Source organism: Littorina saxatilis, linkage group LG14 (genome assembly GCF_037325665.1).
Source record: "Littorina saxatilis isolate snail1 linkage group LG14, US_GU_Lsax_2.0, whole genome shotgun sequence".
Taxonomy (NCBI): Eukaryota; Metazoa; Mollusca; class Gastropoda; order Littorinimorpha; family Littorinidae; genus Littorina; species Littorina saxatilis.
Window position 1 is genome coordinate 5,050,473 of NC_090258.1, and position 27,749 is coordinate 5,078,221.

The window sequence follows — 27,749 nt, forward strand, 5'->3', positions numbered from 1 at the left end:
TGAGAACTATAGTTCGATCTCTATTGTTGTTTAAATGTTGCATGTCTCACACACACAATCAAACACACGACTCAACCCTGATTTTTCCTCTTTATTCAAACTCTCTGTGGTGCAGACTCTTGAAAACCATTCACATCGTGTTTGACATCGATGTGTAGGTCAGAATGTCCTCTCTCAGCTGGTGTCCGATTTGCAATAGCCACACAAACGAGACGATAAGTAAAGGTAACAAACAAAAAGTACACGTTTTCCCAGCTGTGATATGCCTGTGCCACACAACCGCTGTTATCGCTTTCCCAGGCTGTGGTAATTTTATAACTCCGGCCTGGGCTGTCGCTGCGCTTATCAGCGCTCGCTGGCAGCAGGGAACGTTTCGGGAAACTGAGCGTGAGCAGGCAGGCTGAAAGAAACAGCCGTGCTGGAGGCAAAGCAAATCAAGGCAACAGGAAAGCACACACACACTCAGCTAAATAGCAAGAGAGCATGTCATGGAAAGTTGTTCTAAAATTGCTTGACAGTTAAAGAGTGTACAACCTGTAATTGGACTTCATCCAAGAGTTGGTTGAGTCAAAGGGACTGTCAACACAGACAGCCTTACCTCCCCATCTCTTCACACATTTCTTACTGCCAAGAGTTGGTTGAGTCAAAGGGACTGTCAACACAGACAGCCTTACCTCCCCATCTCTTCACACATTTTTACACATAGGACTGGGTGGCCGAGTGGTAACGCACTTGCGCTCGGATGCGAGAGGTTGCGAGTTCGACCCTGGGTCAGGGCGTTAGCAATTTTCTCCCCCCTTTCCTAACCTAGGTGGCGGGTTCAAGTGCTAGTCTTTTGGATGAGACGAAAAACCGAGGTCCCTTCGTGTACACTACATTGGGGTGTGCACGTTAAAGATCCCACGATTGACAAAAGGGTCTTTCCTGGCAAAATTGTATAGGCATAGATAAAAAATGTCCACCAAAATACCTGTGACTTGGAATAATAGGCCGTGAAAAGTAGGATATGCGCCGAAATGGCTGCGATCTGCTGGTCGATGTGAATGCGTGATGTATTGTGTAAAAAATTCAATCTCACACGGCATAAATAGATCCATGCGCCTTGAGTCCGAGTCTGGAGATACGCGCGCGATATAAGACTTCATATAACATAACAAATTTCTTACTGCCAAAAGTTGGTAGAAAATTGTCCACATGACCATCACTCTACCAACACAAACTGACCTGATGCATGGTGAGGGACTGGACCTGTCGCTTGAGGACACTCATACGTCCAGTGGTCACCACAGACCTCACGTCTGGCACCACACTGTCGCTGAAGATCTCGTTGATCAGGCGGTGGTTGCGCTGGTAGCGAGCGTGCGCCACGTGCTTCACCGAGAAACCGTCGTCCGGATCTGTGGAAGATACCATCATCAGAGACTTCTACTTTTAAACTCGGTTCGTACGTCAGTCAAAGAGTTGACTCTATTGCAGATGTTACATCCATTTTTATTTTTCATTCATGGACTAAAACGCCTGTGTGCACTCATTTCTTTTGCACAAATTGACTTTTACATGTGTAGCAATTTAGCAGACAGAAATCAATCATTGTGAACCAATAATTCTGTTTCCAGTTTCAAAACTTTACGTTAAAATTAATATTGTACAATTTTTAATCCTAGTACTCAGAAAATTCACATATGAATATCAAAGCATAAAACATGTTTGAAGTAAGCTTTGAGGCTGGGGAGACAATGCTCCATTAAGTGTGAAACAAACCCATACCATCGTCGTCCTCGGCTGGCTGAATACTGATCCTGGGCATCTCTAGTTTCTGGCTCTGTAACACAAGCAAATGCAAAATGAAACACTTGTTGCACTCCTCTGTTCCATTAATAAAAAGTTTCAAAACCCATCACCTGTAATACACTAATTATCGAAACATATGCTCTTGTCATTGTGCCTTGACAAACTGATACATGTTTTACACATCTTTCATCCAGTGCCCATTTTTCAAATGACTGGATTGAGTATATTCTTGTTAAAAGTATTGTACATTTAAATGTAATACATAGCTCATACTCGGCCCATTTCTAAAATTCATAAAAACATGCTTTCCATCTCCTTGCTTATCTTTCCGTGAGAAATGTATATCAATACCAAAAAATGTGACACCATAGACCCTATCGGTATTCCAAGCTCTCGCAAACTTCAAAGCATAGCAAAGAATGTGGTACAGCTATCTCGCACGAGCTGCGAATGCCGAGGTTCGAAGTTCTCACGATGTTCAAAGCATAAAAAAGAGCATGTCTCGCGGATATCTCCAAGAGCTGCTCAGATAACGAAAAGGTCTGGTGCCTCAGAGTGTTTTCATCCATCCACCTATCCACCATCTTTCTACACTCACCTGCCATTCCACAACGGCCTCCATTTAAATCAATCTCGGTTTAATTAAATTACTTCATTATCTGTTCAAATTCCTCCTCATCCCACTTTGTTTGAAACTTTGATACTTTTTTTCTTTCAAGGCGATAAATTTAAGGAAACAAAAATTAAAATTAAATAAAGTTTCAAGGAAATGAAAACGAAACGGGCAGACACACTGATGGACAAACAACTACATTTTGTTTTAAATGAATAAAGAATAGAAAAGAAGCCATCTCTTACTGCCTGTCTTGAGGAGTTTGGAGTTCTGTCCCCCTTGGGTGTAGGTTCGTCTTCCTCAATGCCGGCTTCCTTCTCTCGCTCCGCTGAAATTGTGAATGAATCATGAGATATTCTGTTTCCTCCCTGTTACCTCACCCTACCCCTCACCCCTAATATTACTTTCACTGATCCCCCCCCCCCCTCTCCGCCCCCCCCCCCCCCCCCCCCCCAAAAAAAAAAAAAAATTGTTTCAAGAAAACACTGACATATTTTTCACACAAGACTGATTATCAAGCATTTATACTTTCATACAAGGACTCAAAAACTTTATTTTTTGCTAACAGAAATGGTTAAATGGTTAGAAAGGTGTGTGAACACAAGTCAAAGGACTTTACTCTCTGCCGGTCTGAATTCAACATTCTTTTGCATACCAAACACATGCCTATAACGCCATTAATTAGCAACAAACCATTCAAATGAGTCAAAAATGGGCAATTTCATGCACCTTGATGCACAGAAAAGGCGTATTTGAGGCAGAACTGCATACAGAATCCCACCCTGAAGATACCCTGAAGATACCCTGAAGATACCCTGAAGTCGACCCGCAGACTGACAATTTGAGACATTACCTTTCCCTTTGGCAGCCAGCCAGGCCTGGTAGGCAGGGGAGTTGTGGTAGATCTTCATGGCTTCATTGTACGTAGACTGTTCACACACAGAAGGCATGGATTAGAAATGTGACATAAATAACATGCTAATTTTTTTTTTTTTTTAATGCAAGCGTCAGGGATGCTACAGGAAGACAGTAGCTTAGACAAAGCCTCAGAATCTGGAATCAATTTTTATGATCAGAATTTCAAAATTGCTTTTGTTTAAGGGCTGATGAGAAAAATCACATTACCTGAATCAGAATGCTTTCGAAATGAAAGGTCCAGTACATGTTTGAACTCAGCATATGCAAGCAGTACAAAAATCTGAACCATATCTTCAGGACAGTCTAGGAATGAACATAAACCTACATTCAACATGGGTTCTCCACTTTATTAAACAAAGGGATTATAAAACAAACAAAAAACAAAAAGATAATAACTGACAAAAGAACGAGAAGGCAAATAAGGCAAGCTTTCAATAACGCAGCTTTCAATAACGCAAGTATTTTACCTTCTCCGACTCGTATTCATCTTGGTATTCTTGTTTCTCCGACTCGGAGAGGTCTCTCCACATCTGGCCGATGATCTTGCCGATCTCCCATAGCTTAAGGTCGGGATTCTGGGCTTTTACCTGCTCCCATACCTACGGTGAAAAAGGTAAAAACACCATCAACTGCAAATAGATACAAGGGTATTGTTACACCCGTAAAAAGTTCCTGAAATTCTAGGCATAAGACTACGAGTACTGTAACACCTGATACATAGTCTCCTTCATGCAGACAGAAGTTTACAACTACAAGTACAAGGTTCTTCCAACATAAAATGTATTCTCCAAACTAAGAATTGATCCTCAACCAAGATTCATTAGAAAGAAAGCCAAACTGTCAAGAATTAAAAAAAATTTAAAGAAAAAAAAAGTAAACTTCAAATAAAATCAAAGATCTTTGTAATCAGACACAATAACCCATGAAATGCTGCAATTCTTGAAATGATAATGTATGTACTCCACCCCCCCCCCCCCACAAAAAAAAGAAAAAAAAAAAAAAAAAAAAAAGACCAACTGATAGGTCTGAATACTACTTCATGACATTTTATTTCAAGCCACCTGAAAACAAGTTCTGAGAAAAATTTCCCTTTTACAGTCAATACCCACTAATTTTGATTCATGCTACTTCATTTTAATCATAAAAACAGTTGAAAACAATCTATATACGGTATAGCTTATTTGTTTCTTCAATAGCAACAAACTGTTTCATTCTAAAAAATGCTGTAAGAGAATGCACAGGAAATGTTATCTTAAAAACATTTTCAGATGTTTGAGCTACCATTTTCTTTTATTTGTTCTCAATCACACATGCAGGAACGCTTGATTTACATTACTATTTACAAGTTCTTGTATATCATTTTATTTCTGTTTATCGTTCAATTGGACTGGATTAGTAATCTTTAAATAATTCATCAGAGGGGAAAAATACAATTAGACTGACATCTTTATGGGGAGGTGGGGGCTAACAGAGGGGGAGAGAGAGAGAGAGAGAGAGAGAGAGAGAGAGAGAGAGAGAGAGAGAGAGAGAGACAGAGAGAGACAGAGAGACAGAGAGACAGAGAGAGACAGAGAGAGAGAGAGACAGAGAGAGAGAGAGACAGAGAGAGAGACAGAGAGAGAGAGAGAGAGGGAGAGAGAGAGAGAGGGAGAGAGACAGAGTGAGAGAGAGAGAGAGAGAGAGAGAGAGAGAGAGAGAGAGAGAGAGAGGGGGGGGGGGGGGGGGGGTAGGGGACAGAGACAGAGAAAAAGTAGCATTGTGAAAATGATTAAATCACTGCTGCAATATTTTCTCTGGAAGATTTTTGTGTGTGGCATTTACCACATAACTGAGAGAAATATTTTCAATAGTGGTTTTCATCTCTAAGCCAAAACTAAGCATTTCATCCCACACCACAAACTAGGGATCCTTCTGATAAAATAATAATTGATATCTCTCAGCATTACTGCATGGCGTTATCTTGTATAAGAAAACTATACAACACAAAATATTGTCCTAATTCTGTCTATTTTCTCCATAACAGGAAAAATATTCAGTTGCACTTCAAAAATTATTATATAAAGTGGATCGACAAGAAGTTTTAGAAAATTAATCAAGAATAAAATTCATAAAATACTGAACCATCTCACTTAAATCCTGAAGAAAAACTTGCAATTGAGAAAATTTACCAGAAATCAGCTGGAAAGGAGGAGAGGAGGGGGAGAATATAAAACACGATCACCTTATTTAACATTTTCAAATGAAAAATACTGTAAGCAAATAACAATTTCTTAAACAAACATAACTTTATAATGTATGATGCATACACTACATGCTCACACACAACCACAACACAACATTCAGCAGAACTATAAGCAAGTGTTATGTCTCACTTCAAAATAAGGTATACAGAAAAAAGAAAGAATAAGCGTCTCTGCACAAGATTCTTGACTTGCTCATAGGAAAGCTGGCAACAAATCTGTCGACATGTTACCTGCATGTCGGATTGAAAAAAAGTTTACGTCAATAACAGAACACAGTCAATCAGAACTTAAATTATCTTTCATTATCACAAAATATATAAAAAATTCCACCAATTAACCAACAAATGAGAACTACTGTAAAACTGAAACTAGAACAAAGCCAATCTTCATAATTTCAATTTCGTCTTGATACCTGGAATCACTGAAATATTTGCAAATCTAATAAAGAACCAAAAACAACTGAATTTCTGAACGCAACTCCACCACAGACCTTTCGGTAGGATATGACCGTTGTATTGAACTATGAATAAAAACAAACCATGCAAATTACAAGATCAAAATATGGACACATTAGTTGAAAATAAAACCGAGGACACCATTTTCATAATCCAAGACAAAACAGAAACGTCTATCTCAAATCTAACTCAAGACATAACTCATTCAATTTCTAAGTCAAACTCAAAAAGGAACGTCCAAACTTCTACATAAATTTACCAACATAAAAATGATAAAACCATTAACAGAAAAATAAGAAAAAAATATATGCAGAGAATATGACTAAATAGTGTATAAAAGAATATAGTCAAAAAGAAAGATTGAATAAAATAAGCAAGAAATTTATGAAATGAATGATGCAACACCCCCAAGTACTGGTTAAAAACGTACACACCATTCTCCACAAAACTCAAAAACCTTCACCAAGTAGAATATCGTTGTTTTGATTCAATACATTATTATGCTGTGAAAGCAGGTAGAGGGTGCAGGCCACCAAAATTATTACATTTTCTTCACGCTAGGACGAGTTTTGTTTTCAGTTTTCAAAGGTCCAGAGAGTCTCGATTATAGAATGTTGCCAGTCTGATTCAAAGGTCCAGAGAGTCTCGATTATAGAATGTTGCCAGTCTGATTCAAAGGTCCAGAGAGTCTCGATTATAGAATGTTGCCAGTCTGATTCAAAGGTCCAGAGAGTCTCGATTATAGAATGTTGCCAGTCTGATTCGGAATTCCGAAAATGTCGAGTTTGTATAGGTTGTGAAAAGAGTGAATACCCTTGATCTTTACTCTGACAAACATGGGGGGGCCAATCACTAGCGAGAGGTGTGTCGGAAACACGTGGACAGGAGGCTGGAGCATGTGTGACTTTACTTGTCCTAGGTAAAGCAAGGGTACTCACTCTTTCACAACCAATACAACCCCGACAGTTATTTCTGAACATCGTGTATTATCTGAGTTTGATGATATAAGCCTTATATTGATTGATTGATTGATATAAGCCTTATATTGATTGATGATATAAGCCTCATATTGATTGATGATATAAGCTGGGAGAAACAGACGACAAAAAGAGAACTGTGTGTGCTCTACGAGATACAGACTGAGTATATCAGGCATGGGAATTCCAAAATAGAACAAGAAGGGCAAAGCCCATACGACTCACATGCTTGACCTTGACATGACCTCAAGGTCAAATAACTAAACCTAGCAATGACATCATACACTAAGAACTGCTTTACACATTTTTCCTACCAAAATACATGTGACCTTGACCCAAGGTCAAGGTCATCCAAGGTCATGCAACACAAAGCTGTTAATTCAAGACATGGGAAGTACAATGGTGCTTATTGGCTCTTTCTACCATGAGATATGGTCACTTTTAGTGGTTCACTACCTTATTTTGGTCACATTTCATAAGGGTCAAAGTGACCTTGACCTTGATCATATGTGACCAAATGTGTCTCATGATGAAAGCATAACATGTGCCCCACATAATTTTTAAGTTTGAAACAGTTATCTTCCATAGTTCAGGGTCAAGGTCACTTCAAAATATGTATACAATCCAACTTTAAAGGACCCTTGCGACCTTGACCTTGAAGCAAGGTCAACCAAACTGGTGTCCAAAGATAGGGCTTACATTGCCCTGTATAGCATACATAGCTAAGGTTGCCATTCTCGATAACTTCAGAAAAAAATGCGAAAATGTGAAAAATGGTCGTTTTTAAGACAACAATTACGGCCCCTGTGACCTTGAACTTGAAGTGAGGTCAAGTTGCCGCACATGTTTTTTGAGATCTTGTAACCATACACCATCAGGCCACATCAGGTGTTGATAGACTTAATAGTGTCCAAGAAATATCCAACGTTAAAGTTTTCCGGACGGACGGACGGACGCCGGGACGGACGGACGGACGGACGACTCGGGTGAGTACATAGACTCACTTTTGCTTCGCATGTGAGTCAAAAAACTCTGAAAATAGGTCGAGGTCCAGGGGCCGCCTAGGCCCCGACGGGGTACAGGGGCAGAGCCCCGAAGGGGGGACCGAAGGAAAACAAATTTTAATATTTTAGACCAATATTTTGATAGTTCTCGTGTAAGCAAGTAACGGATAGAGACAGTAGTATACATATCATTTAGTTTACCTTTTTTTTTGCCGCGGATTTTTTAAATTTTTTGCTGAAACGTAATTTCCTTTTCGCGGAAATCCGCGATTTCGAGGACAATTCCCATGCCTGGTACATGTAATAAATGTGTGGGTTGTGTCTGATGACAAGAGGAAATGCTGGGATAGAGAGGAGGCGGAGAGGAGGGTTGTGGGGGTCTGCTTTGCAGGGGGGGGGGGGGGGGGGGGGGGGATATCAGCCTGGAATATCAGTCTGGAATATCAGCCTGTGGATAAAGACAGGGAAGGGATGGGAGACAGAAATAAAAGGACAGGAAGGTATCAAATCTAAAGCAAGCTTCAGCGAGACCGTACACGCTAATAACATCCTGAAAACACTGTGCTCAGTGGATACAAATAACAGGGTGAGGTGGGCCTGACTTAGACTATTTCAAAATCTCACACAAAAACTTTGGCTTTGGTCGTTGCCACTGTCGCATTGTTTCTGCATTTCATGAAATCTACTAAGGTATGATTTTTACATTTAAAGATGTCATAATTGATAGCACTTAAGGAAAGATGGGTTTATTCACAAGTGTGGATAGTTAAGTCCAAAATGCTATCGGTCACTGGTTGTACGCACTCTAAAAAGTACAAGCATTCCGGCTACCCACAAGTGTTTATAAGAAATTAGCTGTAATATGGTGCTTTCTGGTCTGCATATATGTGCTCTAAGCAAAATGTTGATGTTGTCGGCATTTACATTTAATTAATAGGCTTTCAAAAGCAATTACTGGCTTTATAAGGCCATTAATGGTAAAAAGCGCAGGAAAAAAGCGAAGCAGATTACACATTCTGAATTTGTATGTGTGCTTATTAGAGCAGTCTAGAATGTGGTCTTTAATCTCTTGTCAGCGTACTGTTGTTGTTGTCAGACTTTTGTCACAGAACCAGTAATATCTCTTAACTTCAGAAATGTTTCTGGTGTGCATTTCCTAAAGCCAAAAAGACCGTACTGGAATAAGTTAAATCTAAAATTATTGAAAAATAATCAAAACACTTTTGTTTAAACAAACAATAAAAAAGAGCAGATCAATTTTATTTTCTAAGAATATGATATGGGAGATTTGTTTTGACGTTTTAAGCAATTAATTTTTGCTTTCAAAAACTATTTTCTTTTCGAAAATGGACAAAACAAAAATAAAAAGACTAACTGATTAAAATAAATAGCTGAGAGAAAAAAATCACTACAACTGAAAATTAATCTACCCAAAATACAGCAACACACAATCACACACACACACACACACACACACATTGATTCTGATTAAATAGTAGTTACAAAAAAGTGCAAACCAGAGGGTGAAAAATATTACAACTCAAAATCTTGGAAGGAAAAAGGTAGGAGATATAAAAAGAAAAGTTTCCGCAGCTCAGCATCTCAAAACTGGCACTTACCTACGAAGAAAGTTGAGGAGCAAACATTAAGAAAAGAAATCACCAAAAAAATGTTAAGTCACAGTTTCTTATTTTAAATGAACAAGTTGATGAATGTACATGCAAAGCAGGCGGCGATGACAACACTGACGTTTTAGTGAGGAATGAATGAGAGTTACGGGACAGAGGATGAGTCGGTGACCTTGCAGACGAACATATGCATCAGTAAGACACCAGGAAAGATGAGAAAGGGAGATAAGGTGTATATGAATGTCGGGCAGTTATCGTCTCTTGTCCTGGGAGCATCACATTGTGTAATAATGCATACATCAAGCGACGAAGGTCTGACACCTGCTCTGGAGTCCATACCTAACCCCCCCCGCCACAAAAAACAAACCCCACTAGTTTGACTTTATATAACAAAGGGTGGGTGATTTGCATGCATATGTGCAAACTCCAAACAGATTATTTCTCAATTTTTACAAAGCAAAAAGAGTTAAACCCATCAACATGTTGAAACGTTTCAAGTAAACAAATTCTGCAAAATGATTTTTATGCTTAACTTGACACAACCACCCTCCGTTATTGTTGCAAATCAGTTGATCATGCCAACAGATTTTACACAGAACACATTGGGTGACTCACCGACTGAAATGAAGTTACAAGTTACACTTGCAGTGAATTTGGGCCTGAGCCAATTGAACCTTACAGAGTGAAGCTTTACTTGATGTGAAGGACTAGCATGAGATCCCACTCTGATAAAATGAATGTGAGATGATTTTAAACTACAGCAGACTTCCACTAACTCGCGGTCTTTGGGGGTCCAAAGATTTTTGATCGCGATATATCCGATTCGCGATGCAGTTTGGGGTCCAATTAAAGGGAAGAAACCGCGTTCTCTTCTGAGTCAGAGAAAAGCGCGGTTATTTCCCTTGTTGGTCACAAAAGGCCTGTGAGCGTTACGTTGGCGTGTGTGCATTTGCCGTGTGAGTGCATGTGTGTGTGTGCGTGCATGTGTGTATGTGCGTGCGTGTGTGTGTGCGCATGCGCACGCACGCTTGGCATGTGGTTGTGCTACAATGTTCATGTGTATGTGTTACTGCGTTTCTTGCAAGTGTGACGCTTCTGTTGGCAACTAAGTTCTCTAAAGACTAACTGCGATGACACGTTTTCTTTTATCAGCAGATGACGATTTCTTTTCTTTTTTCTACAACTCATACGTCGTCACAAACTTACTAGTTAATCAGACACAGACGTACACTGTACGCGTATAGCGACTCACTGCTGCTTTGTGTGAGTCTGAGTTGACACGCGTTTTGTCTTAATGTAGATTTCTTCTTTGATTGTTTGCTTTTTCTGCCACCTGCTATAACGCAAGAAGCTGAAGCACTTCATGGCGCCTGTAGAAAATCCGGGGCGTCTAGCCGAGATCGCGATTAGCGGGACTCGAGTGTTAAATTGCATGCCTGACTAGATTGCAGAAGACTGAAGCGCAGTTTAAGCACTTGATTGGCGCCTGTGGCCACCCGGACCGTCTAGCAGAGATCGCAATTAGCTGGACTCGAGTGTTCAACTGCACGCCTGACTGGTCAGACACTTAACCTCTATAGGCACATGGCCACTTTGACGATACCGATCGTGGCATGAAAGTTCTTGACTGATTGGGGCACGTGCGCGTGAAAGGTTTGTTTTTCTTTTGTTCGCAGGTCTCGATCAACCCGTAATGTACACAACCTGAAAACACACACACACGTAGAACACTATTTGGAGAGACTGAGGGAGAGAAAGAGAGAGAGACTGATAAGATGAAATGACAATTTACTGCATGATGAAAGGCCATCGGACCCAGAGAGAGACAGCGTGGTTATGATAGAAATTTTTTTCATGATCTGTACTATTTTTTGGCCTTTATGTGACTAATTTTGTAAAAAAAAAAAAAAACTTTTTTTTTTTTAATTTGTTTTAAAAGGTCGACCGGTCCTGTTTTTTTCGGGGTCCAAGAGGTCTCCGCGATATAGCCGAATTCGCAATTTAGTGGACCGCGAGTTAGTGGAAGTCTGTTGTATTTGTTCCATAGACTTTACCTGCGTAAACTGTAATAAAGACCTAAGCCTTGGAAACAGCAAAGTCAAAAACCATTTACCAGGGACTGAAGAACAAATTAGGATTAATAGAAATATTTCAAATTCGTTAAGCAGCAACAGAGCGAAGAGTACAGAAAACTGTCAATGTGGATTTCAATTGTCTGTCCATATCTTCAACACTAACGCTCACTTTTCTATTACTGCATATTCTGAACATTTGTCTATCCAGGTTCTGAGCACCTGTCTATCGATGCCCTGTGCAGACTCATCCAATACGTTCTATCCATGTTCTATCGATGCCCTGTGCAGACTCATCCAATACGTTCTATCCATGTTCTATCGATGCCCTGTGCAGACTCATCCAATACCTTCTATCCATGTTCTATCGATGCCCTGTGCAGACTCATCCAATACGTTCTATCCATGTTCTATCGATGCCCTGTGCAGACTCATCCAATACCTTCTATCCATGTTCTATCGATGCCCTGTGCAGACTCATCCAATACGTTCTATCCATGTTCTATCGATGCCCTGTGCAGACTCATCCAATACGTTCTATCCATGTTCTATCGATGCCCTGTGCAGACTCATCCAATACGTTCTATCCATGTTCTATCGATGCCCTGTGCAGACTCATCCAATACGTTCTATCCATGTTCTATCGATGCCCTGTGCAGACTCATCCAATACCTTCTATCCATGTTCTATCGATGCCCTGTGCAGACTCATCCAATACGTTCTATCCATGTTCTATCGATGCCCTGTGCAGACTCATCCAATACCTTCTATCCATGTTCTATCGATGCCCTGTGCAGACTCATCCAATACGTTCTATCCATGTTCTATCGATGCCCTGTGCAGACTCATCCAATACGTTCTATCCATGTTCTATCGATGCCCTGTGCAGACTCATCCAATACGTTCTATCCATGTTCTATCGATGCCCTGTGCAGACTCATCCAATACGTTCTATCCATGTTCTATCGATGCCCTGTGCAGACTCATCCAATACGTTCTATCCATGTTCTATCGATGCCCTGTGCAGACTCATCCAATACGTTCTATCCATGTTCTATCGATGCCCTGTGCAGACTCATCCAATACCTTCTATCCATGTTCTATCGATGCCCTGTGCAGACTCATCCAATACGTTCTATCCATGTTCTATCGATGCCCTGTGCAGACTCATCCAATACGTTCTATCCATGTTCTATCGATGCCCTGTGCAGACTCATCCAATACCTTCTATCCATGTTCTATCGATGCCCTGTGCAGACTCATCCAATACGTTCTATCCATGTTCTATCGATGCCCTGTGCAGACTCATCCAATACGTTCTATCCATGTTCTATCGATGCCCTGTGCAGACTCATCCAATACCTTCTATCCATGTTCTATCGATGCCCTGTGCAGACTCATCCAATACGTTCTATCCATGTTCTATCGATGCCCTGTGCAGACTCATCCAATACGTTCTATCCATGTTCTATCGATGCCCTGTGCAGACTCATCCAATACCTTCTATCCATGTTCTATCGATGCCCTGTGCAGACTCATCCAATACGTTCTATCCATGTTCTATCGATGCCCTGTGCAGACTCATCCAATACGTTCTATCCATGTTCTATCGATGCCCTGTGCAGACTCATCCAATACGTTCTATCCATGTTCTATCGATGCCCTGTGCAGACTCATCCAATACGTTCTATCCATGTTCTATCGATGCCCTGTGCAGACTCATCCAATACCTTCTATCCATGTTCTTATCACTTATCTTGACACTGAACGTGCGCCATGTGGTGATATACGTGCACGTTATAAATTCTCGTATTATTATTATCTATCCACATTCGGTCCAGCAGTCTGTCTATAGGGTCTTCTCATGTGACCGTAGAGCCAGAACTTTGGCTGCCATTTTTCTCCAGAATCAACGACTTTCATTTTTAGTCCTTATTGAACTAATTTAAACAACTTCATCTTGCATTTGAGAGCTAGAAAACTTTAGAATTTAGATCTGAGAGAACCGCCAAATTCTGGCGTTACTATATCCAGAGGCAAAAAGATCAACCAAATTCCAAAATCAACAGCCAATGATCGGTATAAAAGTTCATACATTTTACTTTCAATCTGGCATCATGTCCCAAATAGTCACTAGTACTACTGGGGAAATTAATAGTTACTTACCATAACAGCAGCATTTCAATGCAGTTGGATTGGTGAAAAACTTATCTCAGCCAAATCATTGTTACCCAGAGTCCCACACTCAAAACAAAGAAAGAAAGACAATACTGAAACGGTGATATACCCCCCCCCCCCCCCCCCCCCCCCAAAGAAAACCCAACTCCACAGCAGGTGTCAGACACTTACACAAGACCTTACAGCGCTTCACTACAGAGCCGAGGACCACTGAAGGCGCTCCGACATGAAAAAAAAAAAGAAGTACGAAAGAACACACATGTATGGCGTTACCAAAAACACCGATGCCACTACCATTCTGCTACACATAGAGAAATGGTGTGATAACGTTCATCTTGACTGAACGATTGGACAAACCTTTCCTATTACCTTTCTGCTATAGCGCATATAAGGCATCAACGGCTTGTCTGGAGGCTTTGGTGGCTTTCCAATTCGCTCCGCCTGTAAGCAAAGAAAAGACAAAATTACGAGTATCTTGGCTTAGAAAGTCACAAAAGAAATTGGCAGTTATTACTTAAAAGCTTGCCAGTAAGCAGGGTTTTTTTTTTTGTGGTATCATTTTTATTTTTGTAAATTATGGGTTTTATTTTACCTATAACTATAAGCAGTTAATGTCAAAGTAAGATTTGTACAAACATTGAATAATGGAGAATTCACACGCAAACGCTCTAAAAGGAGTCACAATAAGTACTTGAAATAAGCAAAAGTACAACCAGCATACACTAATAAAGGCCTGATACACTGTATCCTTCAAAATGTTCTACAGTTCTCTGAATGTGAATAAATCAATAGAAATGAACTGCAGCAAGTGCACAATGTCAAGTCACACCCACCCCTCAGTCTACATCACCTAGTTCAAACGTTCAATGTGGGTTTGCTAAGACTACGCATGCAGAAAAATGAAGATGCCCTATATTATATTACGGCGGATAATCACTTCTATCAAGCAACTATTGTGAAAACTACGACACCCTTCACATGCACAGCAGAATTAAGAAAGTTCTGCCGCAAGATGCTGGTTGGATCCTGTCTCAGGATTATTGTTCCTTTGAGGCATTCAAAATGTCCCAACGTAGGTGGGGTGGTATGAAATACTACAAGCTGACAGTTACCTTCAGACCAGTCTAAAAGAGTTCTTTTATGACAGTTACACTTGGTCAACTTCGTTAAACAATGGATGACCAAAGGGATCTATTAAGTAAAAGTGTACTCTCATTTGCTTTGGCCTCATATTGCAGGTTTGTTTGTTTGTTTGCTTAACGCCCAGCCGACCACGAAGGGCCATATCAGGGCGGTGCTGCTTTGACATATAACGTGCGCCACACACAAGACAGAAGTCGCAGCACAGGCTTCATGTCTCACCCAGTCACATTATTCTGACACCGGACCAACCAGTCCTAGCACTAACCCCATAATGCCAGACGCCAGGCGGAGCAGCCACTAGATTGCCAATTTTAAAGTCTTAGGTATGACCCGGCCGGGGTTCGAACCCACGACCTCCCGATCACGGGGCGGACGCCTTACCACTAGGCCAACCGTGCCGGTCATATTGCAGGTGCTTAAGTCACCAGTGAATAAATTACAAGTAAGTGTATCTTCTTTCTCATGTTAGTCAAATGTAATCCAGCACAGAGCATCCTTCCACCTTGGGATTTACAACAACAAATTCTAGTTGCTTAATGGGAACAAGGGATTTACCAAAACAAAAAACAACAACTTCTAGTTGCTTAATGGGAACAAGGGATTTACCAAAACAAAAAACAACAACTTCTAGTTGCTTCATCAGTTCATGGGAAAAATAAAACCCGCTTCCTTAAGAAATTTTACTGATTGACTAAGGTGCCAGTGATGAAATCATTTCAGCAAACAAATCCCACTTCCACGGAAGCAGCCATAAGCCTGTAGTTGACTAGTAGTTACAGCCTGTAGTTGACTAGTAGTTAAAGCCTGTAGTTGACTAGTAGTTAAAGCCTGTAGTTGACTAGTAGTTGTGTATGGGCCCAAGTGGAAGTGTGTTCTTATCTCCTGCAAGTCTAGACAGATCGGTGGGGATTTACAGGATGGCTAGCACACCAAGGGAGCTAACTTTAACCAGAGTGCTGGACTTGTATTGCATCATAATGGTATTTACAAGGTAAACGTTGTTGCATCAACCCATACCCAAAGTACACAGATATTTATATTAACATCCCAGCTTATCTGCTGCCACATTTACAAGATAAATCTTGTTGCATCAACCCATAGCACACGTACACAGATATCATATTAACATCCCAGCTTATCTGCAGCCACATTTACAGGGTGAATCGTGTTGCATCAACCCACAGCACATACATATTATATTAACATCCTAGCCAAATACAGGTATCCGCAGCCACATTAGCAAAGACAACACACATGCAACTACAAGTTAGCTGCTACTAGCACTCAAGTGCATCCTAGGAAAGTAACTACATCATTTGCAATAATTATACATTGTAGTACATGTACCAACATTGGTGGACATCTATGCATTGAAAAAAAGTTACAAGAGCTGGCTGGCATGGGCTCGTTTAATCAAAACCATAATATAATATTACTCTTGAAGTTGAACAAGCAAAATTCCTCCGAAAGCGGCGTATGGCTGCCTAAATGGCGGGGTAAAAACGGTCATACACGTAAAATTCCACTCGTGCAAAAACACGAGTGTACGTGGGAGTTTCAGCCCACGAACGCAGAAGAAGAAGAAGAAGAAGAACAAGCAAAATGAAAGGAGAGCAGTAACAATGCCATTCTTGGGGGCCTCTTGTGCTCTTTGCTGAGCTATTAATTGAATGTGAAAAAATAAATGTTTTTGTTGGCCCTAAAGGCCTGCTCTCATCACAAGTACCACTGTAGACTCTTAGTCTCATCTACAGATTCATACATTTAACCAAACTCCAAATAGCTTTTAGAAACTGGATTGATTTTTGAAACAGAGAAAAAAGGATGAAGTTGAATAGGTCCTGGATGAATCCCCGATTCAAAGGATAAAAAAGTCAAGAATCAATCAAACTTGTTTCCCATGCTCAGGCACTCAAGGTTTATTTCTAAACTGGTGGAAAAGTTGGAAGATGAGATCTTTCTGCAGCAATGTAATCAGTGTATTATCAAAGTCACTGTAAGTTGTATAATATGCTTTGAATATACAATAAAAACAAATTTAAAAATTAAAACCTACATACTGTGATACGCTCAACCCATGGCTTGAAAAATGTACCCAAGAGACCTTAGTTCAGAAACACTCACAAGGCAGAAAATAAAACACACACACCGTCACCAATACATTGTACTCAAAAGGTTAACTTTGTAGCACGTGTACACCAATACATCTGATAATGCTGACATGCAAACTGACAGCCCCAAAACACAAACTAGGATTAAAAAGAACCAAAAAAAAAAGGATGCAATATTCTACGCAGGCTTTGTTCACACATAACATTATGTGGGAAAGAAAAGGTGTAAATGATATGAAATCCAAGCAAGAAGAATACAGGAAAAAAATGTCAAATAAAATTATTGCGCATGAATTAAAGCCACTTGGGTGAGGATTTAGAGAAACAGTTCACATCTGATACTTTGGGTTAAAAAATAAATGCGTGCTGTGTTTTTAAAAGCATTACAGTTGAGTCTGTCCTTTGTGTCTACAGATGCAATTACGAAATTAGAAAGAGGATGCAGAAGAAAGATTTGGGGAGAGAAAAAAAAGAAAGAAAAAACCCCAGTCAAATTAGTTACTTCAAAAGAAAAACAAGCAGGGAAATCCAGATACTCTTTCAGATTCAGTGCTTTTACATACACAAAATTTGTTGTGAATTAACAGTACCACTGACAGTACCCTTGAATCAGCAATGCTGCGTCTGTGAACTTGAATAAAGGTCAAGATCATTCCATATGATTGATACTGATTTAAAAATGTGTAACTGTCAGGGATTCTCACAATGCCAACATTCTTGCATGGCATGTGCAGACCTAGGAACACCTGTTTTGCACTAAGACTAAGAGTATTCAAAAACAAACTTGGTGTATTTTCAGAAAAATGAGCGTACTCCACACAGCATTTGAACATCCATGCTTTAATCATGCTTCGCGCACGTCCATCGAACCGTTACTTAAGTTTACTAAAACATTTAAAAGAAATGCTTCTTTCAAATTCAATGTTTACAGACAAAAACTGTAATCATGTGTCAAAATACTGGATTGGCTTAGATCAGGATAAGGATAACATTTTATATAGTCCTGTCAGGTTACCCTCATGGAAATTCCGGCTGCTGGAGAAAGCGAGCTGCCATACAGTATACGGCGCTACCCATATTTTTTTTTTCTTTCCTGCATGCGTGTATTGATGTTTCCAAGCCCTGAGACTTTTGCTGTGAACTTGGGTTCTTTATCGTGCGCATGCGTGCACACCGGTGTGTTCGAAAACCGAGGAGAGTCTGCACAAAGTTGACTCTGGGAAATAAATCCCTCGCCGAACGTGGGGATCGGACCCACGCCGATAGCGACAACTGGTTTTGAAGCCAGCACCGCTACCGACTGAGCTATTTCCCCGAGATATTCCAAGATGCGCTTGTGAAGAAAAGTAGTCTAGGAATTGTTCTCATCATATTTTTTTTCCACTGACTGTACTGATCGTACTCTAGACAATCAATATATGACTGAATCGTATGGGTTCCCAGGTCTGCATGGGATTAAAAAAAAAAAATCTCAAGTGTTACCATCATCAGCACAAGCCCAAGAGAGAGGAACATCAACCTTTCCAATCTTCATCAGGTTTAATCCTGCTTTTCAATCAAGGACAAAATGGTTCAAATATAAAATAGCCACACAGTTAATAGTACATGTAAAAGCAACGAAGAAGAATGAAAACACCCAAAGCAGTTATAGAGGGAGTGTGCCACAAGTTTCTATGGGTATGCCTTAAATTAAGTCGGATATAAATGAAAAAGAGCTGAAACCTCACACATCCACAGTTCTTACCAGAACAGACGATTTCTACAAAAAAACAGAAAATGAAAATGCAGACGTTTGTACAGGGTCAACAAAACACAACAATCCATCACTTTTAGCCATCATATTTCTTGGTATCGTCTTAAGCTTGCTCATGCAAAACAAGGTGTTGGATGAATACCACTGATAATTGTCTTATTTACAAATGTTGCTGGAAAGCTTTCAATTACATAAAGCAACCAATAAGTAGCTGATAATAATCACACACACACACACTGGAAATCAAATTTTGACTAAATGTTTTAACATAGAGGGGGAATCGAGACGAGGGTCGTGGTGTATGTGTGTGTGTGTGTAGAGCGATTCAGACCAAACTGGACCGATCTTTATGAAATTTGACATGAGAGTTCCTGGGAATGATATCCCCGGACGTTGGTTTTTTTTTCGATAAATACTTTTGATGTCATATCCGGCTTTTTGTAAAAGTTGAGGCCTCATTTTTCAATCAAATTGATTGAAATTTTTGTAAAGCAATCTTCGACGAAGGCCGGACTTCGATATTGCATTTCAGCTTGGTGGCTTAAAAATTAATTAATGACTTTGGTCATTAAAAATCTGAAAATTGTAATAAATTTTGTTTTCATATAAAACGATCCAAATTTACATTTATCTTATTCTACATCATTTCCTGATTCCAAAAACATATAAATATGTTATATTTGGATTAAAAACAAGCTCTGAAAATTAAAAATATAAAAATTATGATCAAAATTAAATTTCCGAAATCGATTTAAAAACAATTTCATCTTATTCCTTGTTGGTTCCTGATTCCAAAAACATATAGATATATGTTTGGATTAAAAACACGCTCAGAAAGTTAAAACGAAGAAAGGTACAGAAAAGCGTGCTATGCAGCACAGCAAAACCACTACCGTGCTGAACAGGCTCGTCAGTTTCACTCCGTTATGCACAAGCGGCGGACTACGGTCATTGTGGAAAAATTGCAGTGCGTTCAGTTTCATTCTGTGAGTTCCACAGCTTGACTAAATGTAGTAATTTCGCCTTACGCGACTTGTTTTGAGTTTGAGTTTGCCTGCAAGTTTGGAACACAGATATATGACGTCCGAGTCAGTTCCCTGCGTGCATACTTTTGATTCTACTCTGCCAGGGGAAAAAGAACGTCATGGCGGTTCTTTGGAAACAAACCAACAACACTACAGTGCTGATGATTGTGCACTTTGAACCTTGAAAATGAAAATGGGCAATGTTTAGATCTGATGCAGATAGCGGTGGAACCGAACAAAGGGTGCACGACAATTTTTTGTCTTCTACGTTCTACATATCACTGCATGCACAGACCCGAGTTTGAACATGAAGCTACTGTAATTGTGTCTGGCGTCTGTGATTGCCTGAATGGTTAATCACGCTTCAGCGTTCTTGCTTTATTGTGTTTGAATTGAAGATTGTTCAAGAAAGGATGGTTCACAAGTCGGTGATTATTCACTTGATGTGCTATGCACGAAAGTTTCTTTCTTTCTTTATTTGGTGTTTAACGTCGTTTTCAACCACGAAGGTTATATCGCGACGGGGAAAGGGGGGAGATGGATAGAGCCACTTGTCAATTGTTTCTTGTTCACAAAACCACTAATCAAAAAATTGCTCCAGGGGCTTGCAACGTAGTACAATATATTACCTTACTGGGAGAATGCAAGTTTCCAGTACAAAGGACTTAACATTTCTTACATACTGCTTGACTAAAATCTTTACAAACATTGACTATATTCTATACAAGAAACACTTAACAAGGGTAAAAGGAGAAACAGAATCCGTTAGTCGCCTCTTACGACATGCTGGGGAGCATCGGGTAAATTCTTCCCCCTAACCCGCGGGGGGTACACGAAAGTTGAGGTGGTGTGGCAACTATTAGTTTAAAAAACAAAACTTACACAAAACACAACCAAACATCATCTTAATTCCCCCAAAGGAAAGATAGATCAAGAAGCTATTCATTTTGGTACGAACATAAACAGCATCAAAGACTATGTCAGCATAAAAAAACTACAGAGGATCTAGGATGGCAGCCCCCTTTTTAAACTGTGTAAACTGGGGGAATTTTCATACACTAAACTTGTCAGCTGTAGCGCAAGAAAAGCCCTACTTATTCATGTACTGAAAAAGTCAGGAAAAGTAATGCTACAAAAATAATGCATAATTTTCACTTTCAGAGTGAGAAGATGTGACCTTTCTTTCTTTATTTGGTGTTTAACGTCGTTTTCAACCACGAAGGTTATATCGCGACGGGGAAAGACTGGGAGACACTTGTCAATTGTTTATTGTTCACAAAAGCACTAATCAAAAATTTGCTCCAGGGGCTTGCAACGTAGTACAATGTAGCCTATTACCTTACTGGGAGAATGCAAGTTTCCAGTACAAAGGACTTAACAATTCTTAGATCTACATACTAGCAATGCCAAAGCACCTACCACTGCTGGGCGAAATTTACACTTATTTCCACCAACTCACTCCAATGATGAAATACTGCTAGTTTGATAGCATTTGCATGAAGGCTTAATGAAAAGAAGTTTTCAATAAAGGTTTAAAGTACACAGTTGTGAAGTTTGTTGTGTATCCGTGTTGTTTTCGCTGTGAAATTGTTTGCCGAGCATAAAAATGCGATCGTGTTGGGGCCGCCATGAAACGGCACGCTCAAGTCGTCTGCACCGGAATCGGGTTCCGTTTTCAAATTCGCTTTACGTCGTTGTTTGTCATTGGATCGACTTTCTGTAAAGCCAGCCAATCAGAGAAAAGATTGCTCTTTCGTTCTGCTACCGTTATACCGTTCCGGTCTTCTTGTAAAGAGCAGAAAAATGGCGGTGAGTGTTACACTTCATGTTAGTTGAAGAATCATGGTATTTATGGAATACCAGACGTTTCGCACCTTTGACGGTTCGCACTTCGGACGATTCGCACTTAATCTACAATTTGGACATGACGTTTCGCACTTTTTTTGTCTTTTCGCACATTTTACTTATGACGTTTCGCACTTTTCAGAATGACGTTTCGTACTTTTTTCCAAGATGTGCGAAACGTCATTGCCAAGAGGTGCGAAACGTCATTGTCATATATATTTGAAAGTGGGAACTTCGGAAGCAAAGTTGCCGATATGTGTGTGTGTTTCTTAGTTTGTAGAGAATAATATAGGTCCCTGGTAAAGAGAGAGAGAGAGAGAGAGAGAGAGAGAGAGAGAGAGAGAGAGAGAGAGAGAGAGCGGAGAGAGAGAGAGAGTGTTGTGTGTGTGTGTGTGCCGGGGTGTGTGTGTGTGTGCGTGCGCGCGTGTTACTCTGTATTTAAATACTGGTCTGTTATTTTTCGCCCAGCGCGCTCACCCAATAGGCCTACAGATAGCGCACTGAGTCGCCACTCACTGCATGCCTTCACAAAAAATACTGCCGATAGGAGAAACGCTTGAAAGGAAGGGTGGCGCGTTCATGAGTGATTGTGCAATTTCTAACTTGAGCAGGCTGAGGGAGTGTTAGTGAGGATAATTGGCTTCAGGGGCGGACGAGGGGGGGGCACAGGGAGCACGTGCCCCCCCCCCCCCCCCAAAAAAAAAAGAAGAAAAAAAAAGATTTTTCTATGCTGATTTTATGACCATTTCTAAGTTCAAATGGCACCAGATGGCACCATTTTGCTTCTTTGGGCACACAATTTTTCCGGGGGTGGCATGCCCCCGGACCCCCCTAGAAAATTCGGGCGCTTCGCGCCCATCACATTCACTTTCGATTCAAAGTGCCCCCCCCCCTTTCAAAGCAACTGATCCGCCCCTGGGCTTGATAATTTTAGCTACTTGGCCAGTTGGGGAAATTGCATGTTGTTGTTTTTCAATATTTATTTTTAGTTTTAAATTTGTAAAGAGCTTATATTTATATTCAGTGATCGTGCTAGATATCTTTCAAACCGGTATGACATCATGAGCGGCACAATGCTCTCACGAAAATCAACCTGCCAATGCAACCAGTCAAATGCAAACATTGACTAAATCAATGTTTATCAATGCCATCGACACGCAGACGTTTTCTGTGGAATAAATTCGGGTTATTGCCCCCCCCCCCCCCCCCCCCCCCCCCCTGGTTGTCAAAAAAGTATTGACGCGCAGAGCCGATGTCAAAATCACCGAGTGACTTGCTATGCCATCGTAGCATCATCAGGCGGTTGACGTAGCCTACTAGGCCGTGAAGCACTTTCAGTTTCAGTGTCTGACAATTAGGGGCTTTTCTGACCTCTTGGAGGCAGAAACACAGCAATGATCTATGCTTCATGGTTATGATTATTCAGAAACTAAGGGGGGGGGGGGGGGGGAGTTTACGTCCTCTCACTGAGGTAGCTATGACCTATTTTGGGACATGAGTTGGGCGGCCCTGTGATAGTACTGGCCTCAAATATTATGTGAGCCGGCAAAGTCAAAGAGCGGATCTGGCGTGCGTAGGTGATTTTCCAGTATGATCGCATGCCGGCTTTAGCATTCTGCTATTTTGACGTCATTTTTGACGTTTCGTTAACACGACCTTGCGACACCAAGCCTCATCAATTTGTTTTCCATGATACAATGGCAACATTGTATCAACATGACACCTGTCACAACAAGCCATGCAATTCTCTCTCTCTCTCTCTCTCTCTCTCTCTCTCTCTCTCTCTCTCTCTCTCTCTCTCTCTCTCTCTCTCTCTCTCTCTCTCTCTCTCTCTCTCGCGGCTCTTGAAACGTGATGTGTAAGTCTGTGCGCTATATTGATGTGATTGATTGTTGCAAAATGTTGATTCAAATTAAAGATGATTTCAGCCTGTTGTAACAAACTAACACTCTACTCTGAGAAAAAAAATCATTGTGTTCAAAATAGATCGAGACAGCAGCAACTAGCTAGCTGCATGCGCTGAGTCACTGAGAGAATTGTTACACAGTGTAATGTCCCCATCCCCCCAAGATTTCCCCTGTATAAGACCTTGCTTTTTCACATATACCTTATTCATGACCTGTGAAAAGGGTATACTTTTTTGTGCCAGTCGAAGGGTTGCCATTTATAGAACGAGGCAGCTCGTTTCCGGAAATGCGGCGCTTTGTTGGAAATCAAATGAGGTTTCGGGAAATCCCGATTATTCCATTTCTGCCCCGGATTCTTACTATGCGCCCAACAACAACACCAAAATCGCTCACCTATGACTATGACGATTCGCACCTTATTATGCTGACGATTCGAACTTTTTCCTTGTGACGATTCGCACCTATCACTATGACGATTCGCACCTGATGCTGACGGTTCGAACTTTTTCCTTGTGACGATTCGCACAAGTGCGAATCATCAAAGTGCGAAACGGCGAAAGTGCGAAACGTCTGTATACCGTATTTATGCTATTAGTATCATTACATAACGGATATATTCCGATTCCTTATTATCTTATCTGTTTAGAGCTATGAATTTTATTTGTGGATGATTAATACAACGCCCGGAATATTAATTTGCATCGGGTCACCCCCTCCTCTCGATCGTACTTTTTTGTCATTTTGCTTCAGGCAGCCTTTGCGGCCTTGTACTGCACAACAATGCGACTTGCAAGATTGGAGTTCTAGATTCTGGTTCCAATATTTTCCAGTGTAGTTCATGTTAGTAACTGGTTTTCTGTTCTGATCGCAGTACTTTGAATAGATCAAGATTTGCGGAAAAAGAATGTGAAGAATCATTGAAACTAGAATCGTTCTGACAGTTTGGGCGAGTCCACAGTGAACACACTCCTAATCTCAACGATCTATTTTTAGAACCGGGTCGTTACGATGCCGAGGCTTTGCACTTGGAATGTTCCACAAGGGAGAGCAGGTTTGATGTGCTTCACATCTCCACTCTAGTCATCATTTTGATTCCTTTGTTGTTGCTCAGAAAACTAACTTATATTTTTTTGGCCAAGATAAAAATGTGTTTTTATGATTTACAAGAAAATGAAAGCTTTGGTATTATTATTATTGTGTCTCTCTCTCTCTCTCTCTCTCTCTCTCTCTCTCTCTCTCTCTCTCTCTCTCTCTCTCTCTCTCTCTCTCTCTCTCTCTCTCTCTCTCTCTCTCTCTCTCTCTCTCCGCCAAGTTGGATGTTTTGAGACAACTGACAATGCTATCCTGATGGCGAAAATGCGAATTACTCGCATGAAGGCAAAACTGAAGACTTTGAGGAAACAAAAGAAAAACATTTTTGAATTCTCCTTTCCGTGCTTTCCAGCCTTCCACACAATGTGGTCAGCTGCTCATCCTCACTCACTGCCACAAGTCATATTGAAGTAAAATAAGTTGGGCTACAATAATTGACTACACATAAGTACTTATTCATCTACATATTTTGTTCATAAAGCAGATTTTGCATTTGTATGTTTCAGGCATGGGAACAGGAAGCGGCTTGTGAGCTGCCGGACGCCGCCACAGCCGAAGATTCGAAATATTTTTTTAGTTGACATGTCTATGATGTCGGTCAATAAACCAATGTAATTGTAAACGATGTAGTTGTTTGACTTTATATTGATTTTGTGCATTCTTTCCAATCTTGATCCATGCCCATGCCGTAAAGAATCTCTCACACTCTCAGTCAGTCACTCGGTAACATGCATGCACATGCACAAATATATCATATACAAAACAAGTAAATGCCAGTTACATATTTAGTTACATCCTTTAGGGCATTAACACATTGCAGGTACAGAACTGATCAGATCTCACTTTACATTTTTAAAATCTGATGATTGTAAGCCAAGTTATGTTCGTTTTAAGTTGCGGACAATCGCATTGCATTGACTTGTAATTAATTATGCAAATTTATGCAAAAACATTTTTTTGACCTTTGTTTACCATCAATGAAGTACTCTAAGACAAATAAAATGCAAATAACAAGCTTTCACTAGAAATGAATCACGAGCATATTATGTTTACAAAATTATGCTAATTTATGCAAATTAGCAGGCTCCACGCGCATCACACATAATTTCTTTCGCTGTCATTAGACTCGGCAGATGCTTTTCATTACACATACCAAGTTTTGTCTATAAATTCCCTAAGATGTGAAAATTATGTTGAAAAAACACGTTTTTTGTTGATTTGCACGGTGCCACTTCATTTCCTATTATCCCTATAGACTGTATAGTTGATACTTTTCCCCCGGAATGCCTAAATTCCCGATCTGTAATCGACCATAACTTCGCGCTGAATTAACCAATTTGCAAAATTCAAACTGATCTGTATTCAGCACGAAGAGTTCTTTCAGATAAGTCTCATTTTGTGTGGAACAAGTGAAGTCTACAAAATCATGTGGCATTGCTATACATACTGCTTGACTAAAATCTGTACAAACATTGACTATATTCTATACAAGAAACACTTAACAAGGGTAAAAGGAGAAACAGAATCCGTTAGTCGCCTCTTACGACATGCTGGGGAGCATCGGGTAAATTCTTCCCCCTAACCCACGGGGGGTAGATGTGACCTTGCACATTTGAATTTCTTACAAAGGGAGAACAAGAGTGCTTTTCACAACGAGCAGGGAATCATTTATCATGAATCCCATAGGGCAGCAAAACAAATTCCATCAATTTTCTCTGCAACAGTTCCAGTTGCCATAGCCGGCATGGGAACAAGCCAACATCTAATTGTTTTTATTTTCTTTATTAAGACCCGATTTTCTCAGATTTGTTGAGGTCTTATAAAGACAGTTGCAAGGTACACGTTTCAATTTAAAAAAAAACACCATTTATTGGAATAGAAAGAACAGTCAGAGACAGAGAGAGTGATTTTCATGCATACGCATGTGTCTTCTCACCTGTGCTGAGCCTTTTCCCACCTAGAGACAGGAACAGTGACAGAAACACAAATCAAAATGTTAGGCAAAGCAATAAACAGTTACATCTACAACAATGTTCAAAACAAACTCAAATATTTGATTCAGTTACATCTATAAGTAAATTAAAAACAAAGTAAATCCTCTATTAAGATCTGGTATTTCCTGAAACAAGGGAGCAGGGGTAAGATTTCACTATGTCTGACTGTTTGCGCAGAAATATTGTTGTAGTTGAAGTTGTACATGTATGTACTATCTCTCCTGAGTGTGGATAAGAAACATGCAAAAGTTGACATGTAAATCATTAAGAAGGTTTTCCCTGCAATTACTGAACAGAGTAAAATGCACGTACATTCTAACTGCTATCATAAAACAAGATACTGTCAATGAAACAGAAAAGTGGCTAAACTCAAGAAAGAAACAGCAACAGCATGAAAGACATGAATAAATCCAAAATCAAAGAGACTGCCAACGTTCCAAAATTCAAAATCAAAAAACAAGAAAGGTAGGTTGTTGGAACGTTTGTTATTAACAAAATTGTGAATGTATCGGTAATGTCAATAAAAAACGTTCTAACAACCTACCTTTCTTGTTTTTTTAATATTAAAGACATGAGTTTTTCTACACAGCTGGGCGTTCTACATTATGAATGTGATATTTTCATTTTCAAAGATATATTTTAAATGCAGAAGTGTATATCTTTATCTATATACATATAAATAAAAGAGAGTGTCTGTCTGTGTGTGTGTGTGTCTGTCTGTGGTCGCCATACCTCTGAGATGGCAAGAGGCAGGAACAAGATAGTGTGCACGTACACTCCCTAGGTGCCGCAGATGTGCACCTGGGTTTTAGTTTCTTGATTCATTGTTTCCTTTCTCAGATTATGGACCTCCCATTTATTGAATACAGCCTATATGGTACAAGACCAGTTCAGTGCCTACTGTTCACCTGTAGCAAGCACATCATGCCAGTGATATTAGAGACTTGCTATTGCTCCTATGAGGGGAAGAAATGAAGAATGAAAAATTAACTGGACAGTT

General features: G+C 40.1%; 1 protein-coding gene and 1 long non-coding RNA gene across 18 annotated transcripts in view; one reads left to right on the forward strand and one right to left on the reverse strand.

Annotated features, from left to right (window-relative positions):
• The window catches only part of LOC138946942 (SWI/SNF-related matrix-associated actin-dependent regulator of chromatin subfamily E member 1-like), a 61,806-nt gene that overhangs the window by 16,177 nt on the left and 17,880 nt on the right, over positions 1 to 27,749 (reverse strand). For 5 of the 17 annotated variants that reach the window (XM_070318378.1, XM_070318373.1, XM_070318366.1 and 2 more), the window contains 9 exons: positions 26,692 to 26,712; positions 18,878 to 18,892; positions 14,237 to 14,320; positions 6,056 to 6,085; positions 3,790 to 3,921; positions 3,258 to 3,333; positions 2,650 to 2,732; positions 1,768 to 1,822; positions 1,225 to 1,397 (listed from right to left, as the gene is read on the reverse strand). In XM_070318378.1, coding sequence (XP_070174479.1) covers positions 1,225 to 1,397; positions 1,768 to 1,822; positions 2,650 to 2,732; positions 3,258 to 3,333; positions 3,790 to 3,921; positions 6,056 to 6,085; positions 14,237 to 14,320; positions 18,878 to 18,892; positions 26,692 to 26,712 — 669 coding nt within the window. Of the gene's footprint in view, positions 1 to 1,224; positions 1,398 to 1,767; positions 1,823 to 2,649; positions 2,733 to 3,257; positions 3,334 to 3,789; positions 3,922 to 6,055; positions 6,086 to 14,236; positions 14,321 to 18,877; positions 18,893 to 21,330; positions 21,405 to 26,691; positions 26,713 to 27,749 lie in introns of those variants that run through there. The other 12 variants (XM_070318368.1, XM_070318365.1, XM_070318375.1 and 9 more) reach the window with 7 other exon arrangements.
• Positions 21,580 to 25,377, forward strand: LOC138946948 (uncharacterized). The gene is made up of 2 exons (XR_011449480.1): positions 21,580 to 21,720; positions 25,262 to 25,377. It is a non-coding gene; the product is annotated as an uncharacterized lncRNA (long non-coding RNA).